General features: G+C 43.8%; 1 protein-coding gene across 1 annotated transcript in view; it reads left to right on the top strand.

The window, feature by feature from the left end:
* LOC311103009 (supervillin-like) overlaps window positions 1-13,404 on the top strand; it is a gene marked incomplete at its 5' end in the record, with an annotated part of 110,015 nt that overhangs the window by 59,020 nt on the left and 37,591 nt on the right. The window contains 4 exons of the mRNA XM_084144504.1: window positions 1,925-2,011; window positions 2,405-2,588; window positions 2,718-2,890; window positions 5,294-5,449. Of these exons, the coding sequence (XP_084000630.1) occupies window positions 1,925-2,011; window positions 2,405-2,588; window positions 2,718-2,890; window positions 5,294-5,449 (600 nt within the window). The remainder of the gene's footprint in view (window positions 1-1,924; window positions 2,012-2,404; window positions 2,589-2,717; window positions 2,891-5,293; window positions 5,450-13,404) is intronic.

The following is a 13,404-nucleotide window of genomic DNA, read 5'->3' as shown; positions in this document are numbered from 1 at the left end:
TAGCCCAATTCAGTTTTTCCCCTTTCTCCCTCACCCTCATCGATTCAAAAGCATTGGACAGATTGTCTACCATGTTTATTGCACCAATCCAAAGCTTTTAAACTTTTGAGGGGATTGAACGAGTTCACATTTCTGTGAGAAAGGGAAAAATCATAATTGAACCAGAACCTCTCTCTCCTCTCTGGTCTATGAGTCACCTTAAAGGGAAACTCCACCCAAAAACAATCTTTCAAAATACAGAAATCATCTCCGTATGATGTATTTTGCATCATATGATACAAAACGCAGCATCATATGATGCAAAATGCATCATACGGGGATGATTTCTTTATTTTGAAAGTTACATATCTTGAAAACTTGATTGCTGACAAGCAAAACAGTTTGGGACTATGTCAACAATGAACTATTGAAACAAATACCAAAATATCGTTTTTGGGTGGAATTGTCCTTTAATATTATTTACAGTAAATGGTTTTGACCAGGGGTTCAGGGAACAGAACCGAAAAAGAACAAAACAATTGTTAGGAAACAGAACCTGGAACGAAAGTGATCTCTAGTGTTCCAGAACATAACTGTGAATTTTAAGATCTTGAGAACCGGTTAATGTAATTTTTTTGTTCCAAAAAGATGCCTAATGTCTCGTATATAATTCTGTAAAGTTATAATGCTAGTAATAGCCTAAACACATTCCAGTTTACATCATGTCATGATGTCCAAGCCGAGCACCCTCCATGTCCACCCCTCTCTCATTTTACATTTTAGTCATTTAGCATACGCTCCTAACCAGAGCAACTTACAAGAGCAATTTGAGTTAAGTGCCTTGCTCAAGGGCACATTGACATATTTTTCACCTAGTTAGCTCTGGGATTCGAACCAGCGACCTTCCGGTTACTGGCCCAACGCTCTTAACCGGCTTCCTGCCGTCGCTCTCTCCTCACCGGTGAAATTTGCGCCTGCATTTATCTGACCAATCAAACATGTAAATAACTACCTTATGCGTTCCATAGCAAGCTTCTCTATCCATGCTAATGGATCAAGTATATTAATTAGCTATTTTGCAAAAGCTTTTTTTTTTTTTTTTTTTGTTTCAGAGCTTTATTTTCTGGTCGGAACACTGGAACAGAGTGAAAGAAATAGGGGTTCTGTTCAGAATGATTGGAAAATCATTTGAGTTCCAACCCGTGGTTGTGACTGCATTATGTTGTTTGGGGTAAACGGTTGGGACTGGGTTATGTCCTTTACTGTCATTAGATACATGCCGACCTAAATGTAAACACACCATCAGAGACTACTGAGTAGTTCTTGTGAATAATGTTATGTTACTCATCTTCATCATAAAATGTGTGTATCAATAGTCATTCAATATAAAATACACTAGTACTGATATGCCCATGTCAAGAATCACCTCAACGTAATCCAATCACTGCGAAGCTATTGTAGCCTCTGTGCTGTTTGACTCACGACCAAACTACAGTGCAATACTTATTTTGCCAATGTTGACATCTGGTTATAATCAATCGTCTTTGTTTTTATTCTATAAGAAATTGAGGATTTATCTGATACTGAAGGTGTTTTAAAATTCCTTTTGCTGTTGTATTGTGTGCATCATATTGCCTGCAATTGTCATGTGTAATCACTGTGACATTAATCATTGGTGTGGTCATTGTTATTCTATCTGGTAACCAATATCTGATAGAATATGAACCCCGGGATAGTGTTTGGTTGCCCTCACAAACTGAAACGCTGTGTTGATGCATGAGACAGATGTCACCTTCATTGCTATTGTGATTTACATTTTTTATGAATGGATGTCTTCAGATTTAATTTAAAGTGAGTCCCAAATGGCACCCTATTCCCACGCTGACTAAGTGTAGATGTCAGTCTCTCTCCATTCATAGAGTAACTCCTGTATGTTCCTTTGCAGAGATCGAGGCCAAACCGGACATGAACCTGGAGTCAGACAGGAAACTGGATAAGCTGGAGTCGTTCCTGGGCAGGTTGAACAGTAAAGGTGAGTGTCTTGTTCTAGTATACTGTCTCCGTCTTTCCCAATTCGCTCCCAACCCATCCTCCTTGGCACTAACCCTGTGATGTTTGCAGATCTGTAAGGTGGAAGGAATAGGGTGGAAGCTCCAACACCACACTGCTTATACCTATCCAGACCCCACAGATCTGCAAACATTGAACATTTAAAGCCAAGGGGGAGGGGTTGGGAGCGAATTAGGACCGACGGTCTCTGTCTATTGTGGCCTTAGTGACTGGGTTATGTCTAGGGTTGCAAAGCTACAGGTAATTTACTAAAGTTACCGGAATCTTCGGTAAAAACGCCATCGGAGACTACTGAGGACGCCTTGAGGATAATGTTATGTTACTCATCTTGTCTTCCATGCTTCTCCCCCGTCAGTGGGCGGCCTGCAGGAATCCACCATCACAGTGACGGAGAAGACGGTCAAAGAAGTCATGAATCTGGATGATGAGATGTTCGAGAAGTTCTACCGCCACGTGGCCGAGATGCCCCTCAACATGAACAGCAAGGTGGACATCAATGACGACTTTGACGACATCTTCGGTGGTACCCAGATACCCAAGTAAGCATGTGTGCACACACGCGCACACATACACTCACACACACGAATATACAGAGCAGAGGTCAGGGGTGATTCAACACTGTAAAAACCCGGCACCTGCTTCCTGTTGACCCCTAACTTCTGACCTAGGCTGACCTCAGCCATGGTGGAGCACAAGCGGTCGGTGCGTCCAGTGCGCAACGTCCAGTCATCCAGGAACCCTCTTAAGATGCTGGCGGCCAGAGAGGACATCAGACACGAGTACACAGAGCAGAGACTCAACATCGGCCTGCTGGAGAGCAAGAGGATGAAGCAAGAGAAGAGTGAGTACACGGGAGGGAGGGAGGGAGGACTTGAGAGAGGGAGTACATAGAGCAGAGACTCAACATAGTCCTGATGTAGAGCAAGAGGATAAAGGCTGAGAAGGATTAGGGTTAGTCCACAATATGTTTTTGCCATATTGCTTAACTTATACCTATCCAATCCCTTCAGATCTACAAAAGTGCTAGGGGTAGGGGCTATGGTTTGGGGGAGTTTAGATAACTAGGAATATGGGGAAAATAAGCTTTAGATCTGATTGTGCTTGTATTCAGTTGTAAATGCATTGTCAGTCTATGCAGAGGTGGATGGTGTGTGCTGTGGTTGAGACACACATATTAACAGAACCACAACAGCACTATGAGGAAATCTTCTCCAACACTTCCCACGACAGCAAACTTTCCAGAGCACACTTTCAATCATATATTAATAACTCCCTTCCTCCCTATACTACAATACCTGAACTGATTCATATAAGACATGGGCCCTGGTTAAAAGGAGTGTACTACATATGGGAATTACCACTTTATAGGGAATTAGTGTGCCATTATGGACGCAACCTTGCCTTAATTTCCTGGTATTGTGCAGAGCAATCCTTCAAATATTCACTGTTGTTTTTCTACCATTATGGGTTGGGTAACGTGCAGTGGGCTGTGTTGCGAAACACTCTTCATGATAATTAACGTAGCAGGAGACTGAGGTTAAAGTTAGGAAAAGGGTTAGGGTTTTGTGAAAATTCTCTCCTAACCTGCTAAGAAAATCACTTCCGTTCGTAGCTGTATCGAAGTCGCATAAAAAGTGTGTCCCGGGCTGTGTAAAGCTACAAACTAAAAGGCGTGTTACTCACTCTAACTTCCTCTTCCCATCTCTTAGTGTTATAAAAATACTTCATGAGACTGGGGGCCCTGAAGGGTTCTGGGTAGGGTTGAAAAATAATAAATAAATTACCTGTTTTTCCAGAAAACTTGGTTGATTCTGGGGTTTTTCTAATATCAATTTCAATGTTGAGAGTATTTTATTGCCTTTAATCACATTACATTTTATCTGTATGACTTGTGTGTACAGTATGTCTGTGTGTAATGTACAGTATGTGTTTTGTGTCTGTGTATATTGTATATCTATACATGTCCTTCTACCCCCTGCTCTGTCTCTGTCTCTGTGTTCCAGGGAATAAGAACTCTGGTTTGTCCGAAGTGGCTCAGTGTGTTTGTAATGTCAACTGTACTGTGTATATTGCATAGAGATCCTATTAAATTAAAGTTCCAGAACCAGTCTAATTGGAATGAATTGCAGTAGAGGCATAGACCTGTGATGCATTTCCTGCTTTTACTTATACAGGAAAATAAAAGTAAAGCATGTGATATATCAGAAATTGTGTAATAAAATTGTTAACCTAAAATATTGTCATATAATTATAAATACCGTTTTTACGGGTTGTATACCAATTTTCAGTATAAACGGCCTCTAAAATATATGTAAACAGGCCATAAATGTCTCAATTCTTGTTGTCTTGGAAAGCTGTGTGTTGTTACGATACAATATCAGTACTTATTGCGTTTACAACTTGTCTAAATCCTATCGTCAACTGATTTCAGCCAGTGTATGGCTGTGGATTGACTGTATTGTTTGAATGAAATGTTGTCATATTGGCAGTTAATTTGAAAACAGTTTTAGTGGAATGATTCCATTGTCTAGCTAGCTAACAAACATACAGTGCAGATAATCTTAAAATTCATTGTTTTACACTATCTTGCACAGGCAAACCATGGTTGACCAACTCCCATACCATAATTGCTGACCTTTTATAGATGCGGTAAAGAGGTAAATCGAAATCAACCAAAACAGTGGAATTTCCATGGAAACACGTGGGGGAAAGATCCCGAGTCTCCTCATTGCCCCCCAGAAAAAGGCTATTGTTTATATGTGTATTTCACACTGTTTTGAGGTAAGAATCTGCGTATGATGCTTGTATGGATGTCAACCCCAACACATGTTCATGTCATCGTTACAAATCAACTGCATTACAGTTAAAAACGACTGACAACCAACAACGATTTCTGTATGCTAGCTATGCTAACCAGCTTATAGGAACGGGAGTTAGCATTTAGCAGTCACTTCTTCTAAACCTGAAAAGTGACAATTTCTACATATTATGCAGCGAAAACAGCCAAATATATCCAAATTGGAGTTAAGTAAGCACAATGTGGGCCTGTTACAATACATAAATCATGACTGATTTGACTAATCTCCACTGGTCAATGGAACATCTGCGTTCTATTGACTCCTTTACCGCATCTATACCATCATAAGAAGGTTCATGTCCATTCTAGTATTCTAATTCCTAATTATATGGTATATTGTATATCTTTATAACTCCTCTAACCTATGGCTCCATCTCTGTGTTCCAGTGAATAAAAATAGTGGATTCTCTGAGGTGGCTCTGGCGGGGCTGGCCAGTAAGGAGAACTTCAGCAGTGTCAACCTGCGTAGTGTCAACATCTCCGACCAGATGTCCAACAACAGCGCTGTGCCCTACAAGAAACTCATGCTCATGCAGGTCAAAGGTGAGATGGACAGATGTACCTTTGGGGGGTTGAGCGTTCAAGAGATCAAGGTCATTAGTCAGTCATGTTAAAACCCAGATAAGAAACCAAGGGAAAGAATGTGGGTAGCCACACACACACACACACACACAACCCTCTAAACAGAGATGTTTAGCTACTGACGGGTATGTTACGCTCACCTTTTATGGGTATATAAAATATTTTCTCCCCAAAGGTTTCTTCATGATATGTATTACTCTGAGCTTTTCTCTATCAGCTGCATGCCTGACCCTGAATTTTTCTCATCTATTTTTATCTATTTGGAAGACACGCCCCCTTTTTAAACGCCTTAGAGTAAAAAATATAACAAATCCTTGGTTCTCTAGCCTTGGTTCTCTAGCCTGGGCTAAGGCTAGAAAAATTGACTCTGTAGCTGATTGGCAGCTTTTCAGCGAAATAGATGCACCTCCACAATTAAGAAAGCCAAATCAAGCTACTTCTTTTTTATATATCCGACTCTGCTTGTGATCTGTCAAAATGTTGGAAAACAGTTAATGCACTGAAGTGTGGAAATTCCTCTCCCTCCCTGCTTAAGCATGTTGTCAGACTCTGGCCTTACTGAGAAAAATTAGATCAGTGATGCTTTAATTAGCATTTTAGACGAGCAGCTCCGTTTTGTCGAGCTTGAGGTGGTGGTCCGATATCCAAGCTGAGATGTCTGCCAGGCACACAGAGAGGCCTGTCGCCACCTGGGTGTCAGAAGGCGGGAAGAAGAAGAGTAGTTGAGTGTCATCCGTATAGCAATGATCAATCAATCAATCAATTTTATTTTATATAGCCCTTCTTACATCAGCTAATATCTCGAAGTGCTGTACAGAAACCCAGCCTAAAACCCCAAACAGCTAGTAATGCAGGTGTAGAAGCACGGTGGCTAGGAAAAACTCCCTAGAAAGGCAAAACCTAGGAAGAAACCTAGAGAGGAACCAGGCTATGAGGGGTGGCCATTCCTCTTCTGGCTGTGCCGGGTGGAGATTATAACAGAACCATGCCAAGATGTTCAAAAATGTTCATAAGTGACAAGCATGGTCAAATAATAATCAGGAATAAATCTCAGTTGGCTTTTCATAGCCGATCATTAAGAGTTGAAAACAGCAGGTCTGGGACAGGTAGGGGTTCCATAACCGCAGGCAGAACAGTTTAAACTGGAATAGCAGCAAGGCCAGGCGGACTGGGGACAGCAAGGAGTCACCACGGCCGGTAGTCCCGACGTATGGTCCTAGGGCTCAGGTCTCTCAGTTGGCTTTTCATAGCCGATCATTAAGAGTTGAAAACAGCAGGTCTGGGACAGGTAGGGGTTTCGTAGCCGCAGGCAGAACAGTTGAAACTGGAATAGCAGCAAGGCCAGGCGGACTGGGGACAGCAAGGTGTCATCATGCCCGGTAGTCCTGACGTATGGTCCTAGGGCTCAGGTTCTCAGAGAGAAAGAGAGAACGAGAGAATTAGAGAGAGCATACTTAAATTCACACAGGACACTGGATAAGACAGGAGAAGTACTCCAGGTATAACCAACTAACCCCAGCCCCCCGACACATAAACTACTGCAGCATAAATACTGGAGGCTGAGACAGGAGCGGTCCGGAGACACTGTGGCCCCATCCGAAGAAACCCCCGGACAGGGCCAAACAGGAAGGATATAACCCCACCCACTCCGCCAAAGCACAGCCCCCGCACCACTAGAGGGATATCCCCAACCACCAACTTACAATCCTGAGACAAGGCCGAGTATAGCCCACAGAGGTCTCCACCACAGCACAAACCAAGGGGGGGGCGCCAACCCAGACAGGAAGATCACGTCAGTAACTCAACCCACTCAAGTGACGCACCCCTCCCAGGGACGGCATGAAAGAGCACCAGCAAGCCAGTGACTCAGCCCCTGCAACAGGGTTAGAGGCAGAGAACCCCAGTGGAGAGGGGAACCGGCCTGGCAGAGACAGCAAGGGCTGTTCGTTGCTCCAGCCTTTCCGTTCACCTTCACACTCCTGGGCCAGACTACACTCAATCATATGACCTACTGAAGAGATAAGTCTTCAGTAAAGACTTAAAGGTTGAGACCGAGTCTGCGTCTCTCACATGGGTAGGCAGACTGTTCCATAAAAATGGAGATCTATAGGAGAAAGCCCTGCCTCCCGCTGTTTGCTTAGAAATTCTAGGGACAATTAGGAGGCCTGCGTCTTGTGACCGTAGCGTACGTATTGGTATGTACGGCAGGACCAACTCGGAAAGATAGGTAGGAGCAAGCCCATGTAACGCTTTATAGGTTAACAGTAAAACCTTGAAATCAGCCCTTGCCTTAACAGGAAGCCAGTGTAGGGAAGCTAGCACTGGAGTAATATGATCAAATTTCTTGGTTCTAGTCAGGATTCTAGCAGCCGTATTTAGCACTAACTGAAGTTTATTTAGTGCTTTATCCGGGTAGCCGGAAAATAGAGCATTGCAGTAGTCTAACCTAGAAGTAACAAATGCATGGATTAATTTTTCTGCATCATTTTTGGACAGAAAATTTCTGATTTTTGCAATGTTACGTAGATGGAAAAAAGCTGTCCTTGAAACAGTCTTGATATGTTCGTCAAAAGAGAGATCAGGGTCAAGAGTAACGCCTAGGTCCTTCACAGTTTTATTTGAGACGACTTTACAACCATCAAGATGAATTGTCAGATTTAACAGAAGATCTCTTTGTTTCTTGGGACCTAGAACAAGCATCTCTGTTTTGTCCGAGTTTAAAAGTAAAAAGTTTTCAGCCATCCACTTCCTTATGTCTGAAACACAGGCTTCTAGCGAGGGCAATTTTGGGGCTTCACCATGCTTCATTGAAATGTACAGCTGTGTGTCATCCGCATAGCAGTGAAAGTTAACATTATGTTTTCGAATAACATCCCCAAGAGGTAAAATATATAGTGAAAGATCTAGGAGGATGAGAACAGAGGAGAGCGTCTTAGTTGAGTGAGCCGCCTTGAAGCCTGACTGGTTAAGGTCAAGAAAATAATTCTGAGAGAGATAACGAGAGATTTGGTCAGAGACAACGCACTCAAGTGTTTCAGAAAGAAAAGAAAGAAGGGATACCGGTCTCTAGTTTTTGACATCAGAGGGGTCGAGTGTTGGTTTCTTGTGGAGGGGAGGGATTCTGGCCATCTTAATGTCAGAGAGGATGCAGCCAGTAGTCAGGGATGAGTTGAGGGAGGTGAGGAATGGGAGAAGGTCTCCAGAGATGGTCTGGAGGAGGGGATGGGGTCAAGTGGGCAGGTTGTCGGGCGGCCGGACATCACTAGTTGCAGGACTTCATCTGGAGAGAGAAGGAAGAATGAGGGAAAGGTAGTTGTGTGAGTGGGCTCAGTAAGCTGAGTGAATGAGGAGCGGATGTCGTCAACCTTTTTTTTCAGTGGTCCGCAGAGAGGGTTGAGGGAAGGGGAGGCGGCGGAGGATTAAGGAGTTAGGAGGCAGTGGAGAAGTTTTCCAGGGTTGGAGGCAGAAGCGTTAAATATAGATAGAATAGAATAGGCTTTAGAAGGGAATACAGAGGAAGAGAGGAGAGAGTGGGAGGATGATAGGTACCCTGGAAGTTTAGTTTTCCTTCAATTCCGCTCAGTGGCCCGCAGCCCTGTTCTGTTAGCAAGCAGTGAGTCACTCAGCCACAGAGCAGAGGGGATAATTATTGTTATTGATCAATAATGACAAACCTCCTGGCATTGACAACTTAGATGGAAAGCTACTGAGAATGGTAGCTGACTCTATAGCCCCTCCTATCTGCCATATCTTTAATCTGAGCCTAGAGGAAAGTCTTTGTCCTCAGGCCTGGAGGGAAGCTAAAGACATTCCACTACCCAAGAGTGGTTAAGCGGCCTTTACTGGTTCTAACAGCAGACCTATCAGCTTGCTGCCAGCTCTTAGCAAACTGTTTGACCAAATACAATGCTATTTCTCTGTAAACAAATTAACAAGACTTTCCGCACGCTTATAGAGAAGGGCACAAATGACTGATGATTGGCTGAAATAAATTGATAATAAGGAGATTGTGGGTGCTGTACTTTTAGATTTCAGTGCAGCCTTTGATATTGTTGACCATAACCTGTTGTTGAGAGAACTTATGTGTTATGGCTTTTCAACCTCTGCCATATCATGAATTCAGACTTTTCTATCTAATAGGACTCAGAGGGTTTTCTTTAATGGAAGCTTCTCTAATGTCAAACATGTAAAGTGTGGTGTACCACAGGGCAGCGATCTAGGCCCTCTACTCTTTTCTATTTTTACCAATGACCTACCACTGACATTAAACAAAGCATGTGTGTCCATGTATGCTGATGATTCAACCATATATGCATCAGAAACCACAGCTAATGAAGTCACTGAAACCCTTAACAAAGAGTTGGAGTCTGTTTTGGAATGGGTGTCTAGAAATAAACTGGTCCTGAACATCTCTAAAACGGACAAATCATTCCCTAAGTTCTAGACCTCAGCTGAATCTGGTAATGAATGGTGTGACTGTTGAACAAGTTGAGGAGACTAAATTACTCGGTGTTACCTTCGATTGTAAATTGTCATGGTCAAACATATAGATTCAAGTCCTGCTGGCTCTAGTTTTATCTTATCTTGATTATTGTCCAGTCATATGGTCACATGCTGCAAAGAAAGACCTAGTTAAGCTGCACTTGGCCCAGAACAGAGCCGCACGTCTTGCTCTTCATTGTAATCAGAGGGCTAATATTAATACTATGCATGCAAGTCTATCTTGGCTAAGAGTTAAGGAAAGACTGACTGCGTCACTTATTCAGAACATGTGCCGTTCTTACAGTATTCTCCCTGTACACCAAGTCAGAACCGTAGGGGGCATATAAGCAGACAATGAAAGCTCTTACAATATTCGATGATTACATTTCGATGATTACATTTCTCTAAAACAGGCTATAGGCTACATGTGCACCACCAAGTCAGAACAGTAGGCGAAATTAAGAGGGGTAAAAGGGACCAAATTATTAGGGTGAGGCACATGGGCTACTAACAGCTTACTACACAACATACAATTAGTATTATTTTCTTAACTACAGTATACATATCTCCCTGGCATATTACATCATTTATTCAGCAGCATACAAGACATTTTTGGACTCACCTTGTTGTGCTGTGCTCACTTGAACAGGAAGGTGGCTCGGCGGTCGTTCGTGGGCAAATCTTGTCATCAAAGTCTGGCATTCTCTGGATTTATGGTGCTTTCAAGACAACTGGGAACTCTGGAAGAAAACAAGGTCGAATCATGATGACGTCAGTGATCTTCAGGTCAGAGCTCTAGAAAGAGGCCCGAGTTCCCGACTTGCAATTCCGAGGTGGATGACCATTCAAAACGTTTTTGTCCCAGTCAGAGCTCGTTTTTTTCTGAGTTCCCAGTTGTCTTGAACTCTCTGAAGTCAGATTTCCCAGTTCTGAGTTTCCAGTTCTTTTGAGCACGGCAGAAGTCATGCTGGATTGACAGCATGGCCAATATAGAATGTTTATCCTTTTAAGCTTGGAAAAGAGACCCTTAAACCCAGACTTGGAACCACACACCCACTCCACTGAGTAGCAGGCTAGGGATTGCTTTGCAATGCTTGCAGTTAGCCACTAATTCCTTCCAAACCACTCATTGTTGAATTTGAGATTTCCAACTTGTTGTGTAATGTTTATGTCCAATGGCCGATGAGCACGTTTTATCTATAATTTCTATTCATTATTTATCTTCATATGACAAGGATTAAAAAGCATTTGCCAGTAGATTGTCGACTTGATTCATGATGCTGACTGCTAGCTAAGATTTTAAAATGATGATGTTGACATGATCAGCCAGTCAAAGCTACTTCTAAATATATCACAGACAGTGTCACCAGCAAAGCACCCCCACACCATAACGTGATATAACGTGATTTGACGTCATTTTATCCGTTGCCAATGACCTTGAGCCTTCTTGGATGGGCACTTCTAATGTAACTCTATGGCAGCACCTAAGGGGCTTGAATTTTCTAGCCCTACCCTTAGATTTGGCGGTGATGTAGTGTCCCCATGAGTGACAGAACACTGAGCCAATCACGGCGCAACTAGAGAACCAACCCCTACGCTCCATATTTACTACTGGCTGCCCCACCACCACAGAAAGCACTGAGCTAGGCTGAAACACCTGCATTTTGGAGCTGCCTTACTCAAGAAAGCAAAAAAGAGACCAAGTTTGTATGCGGCTTTATTAAGTCAATGATTATTTTTTTATTTATTATTTTTTTCATTGTTTGCAAACTGATATGTGGCATGTATTAATGTCAAAATAACATGCAAAACAGGCTCTGCCCCACCTGCCCTGAATGACGGGTCACAACTGGTCTTTTCACAGTCCCCAAGTCCCGAACAAATTTTTTTTAAAGGACAGTATCATACAGAGCCATTAGTGCATGGAACTCCCTTCCATCTTATATAGCGCAAGTGAACAGCAAACCTGGTTTTAAAAAAATGAATAAAGCAACACATTTACGTCATTTAGCAGACGCTCTTATCCAGAGCGACTTACAAATTGGTGCATTCACCTTATAGCCAGTGGGATAACCACTTTACAATATGCATTTTATTATTATTATTAATTTTTTTGTATTAATATTATTATTATTTATTTTGGGGGGGGTGGGGTAAGGGGGGGTAGAAGGATTACTTTATCCTATCCCGGGTATTCCTTAAAGAGGTGGGGTTTCAAGTGTCTCCGGAAGGTGGTGAGTGACTCCGCTGTCCTGGCGTCGTGAGGGAGCTTGTTCCACCATTGGGGTGCCAGAGCAGCGAACAGTTTTGACTGGGCTGAGCGGGAACTGTGCTTCCGCAGAGGTAGGGGGGCCAGCAGGCCAGAGGTGGATGAACGCAATGCCCTCGTTTGGGTGTAGGGACTGATCAGAGCCTGAAGGTACGGAGGTGCCGTTCCCCTCACAGCTCCGTAGGCAAGCACCATGGTCTTGTAGCAAATGCGAGCTTCAACTGGAAGCCAGTGGAGTGTGCGGAGGAGCGGGGTGACGTGAGAGAACTTGGGAAGGTTGAACACCAGACGGGCTGAGGCATTCTGGATGAGTTGTAGGGCTTTTAATGGCACAGGCAGGGAGCCCAGCCAACAGCGAGTTGCAGTAATCCAGACGGGAGATGACAAGTGCCTGGATTAGGACCTGTGCCGCTTCCTGTGTAAGACAGGGTCGTACTCTCCGAATGTTGTAGAGCATGAACCTACAGGATCGGGTCACCGCCTTGATGTTAGCGGAGAACGACAGGGTGTTGTCCAGGGTCACGCCAAGGCTCTTTGCACTCTGGGAGGAGGACACAACGGAGTTGTAAACCGTGATGGCGAGATCATGGAACGGGCAGTCCTTCCCCGGGAGGGGCGGGGGGGGGGGCGGGGGAGGATTCAGCAGGGAGGAGAAGGTGGCAAAGAGCTTCCTAGGGTTAGAGGCAGATGCTTGGAATTTAGAGTGGTAGAAAGTGGCTTTAGCAGCAGAAACAGATAAAGAAAATGTAGAGAGGAGGGAGTGAAAAGATGCCAGGTCCGCAGGGAGTCTAGTTTTCCTCCATTTCCGCTTGGCTGCTCGGAGCCCTGTTCTGTGAGCTCGCAATGAGTCATCAAGCCACGGAGCATGAGGGGAGGATCGAGCCGGCCGGGAGGATAGGGCACATAGAGAGTCAAAGGATGCAGAAAGGGAGGAGAGGAGGGTTGAGGAGGCAGAATCAGGAGATTGGAGGGAGAAGGATTGAGCAGAGGGAAGAGATGATAGGATGGAAGAGGAGAGAGTAGCGGGAGAGAGAGAGCGAAGGTTGCGACGGCGCATTACCATCTGAGTAGGGGCAGAGTGAGTAGTGTTGGAGGAGAGCGAGAGAGAAAAGGATACAAAGTAGTGGTCGGAGACATGGAGGGGTGTTGCAGTGAGATTAGTAGA

The sequence above is a fragment of the Coregonus lavaretus genome (genome assembly GCF_964263955.1).
Source record: "Coregonus lavaretus genome assembly, chromosome: 2".
Classification (NCBI taxonomy): Eukaryota; Metazoa; Chordata; class Actinopteri; order Salmoniformes; family Salmonidae; genus Coregonus; species Coregonus lavaretus.
This window is presented reverse-complemented; position numbering and strand designations above follow the sequence as displayed.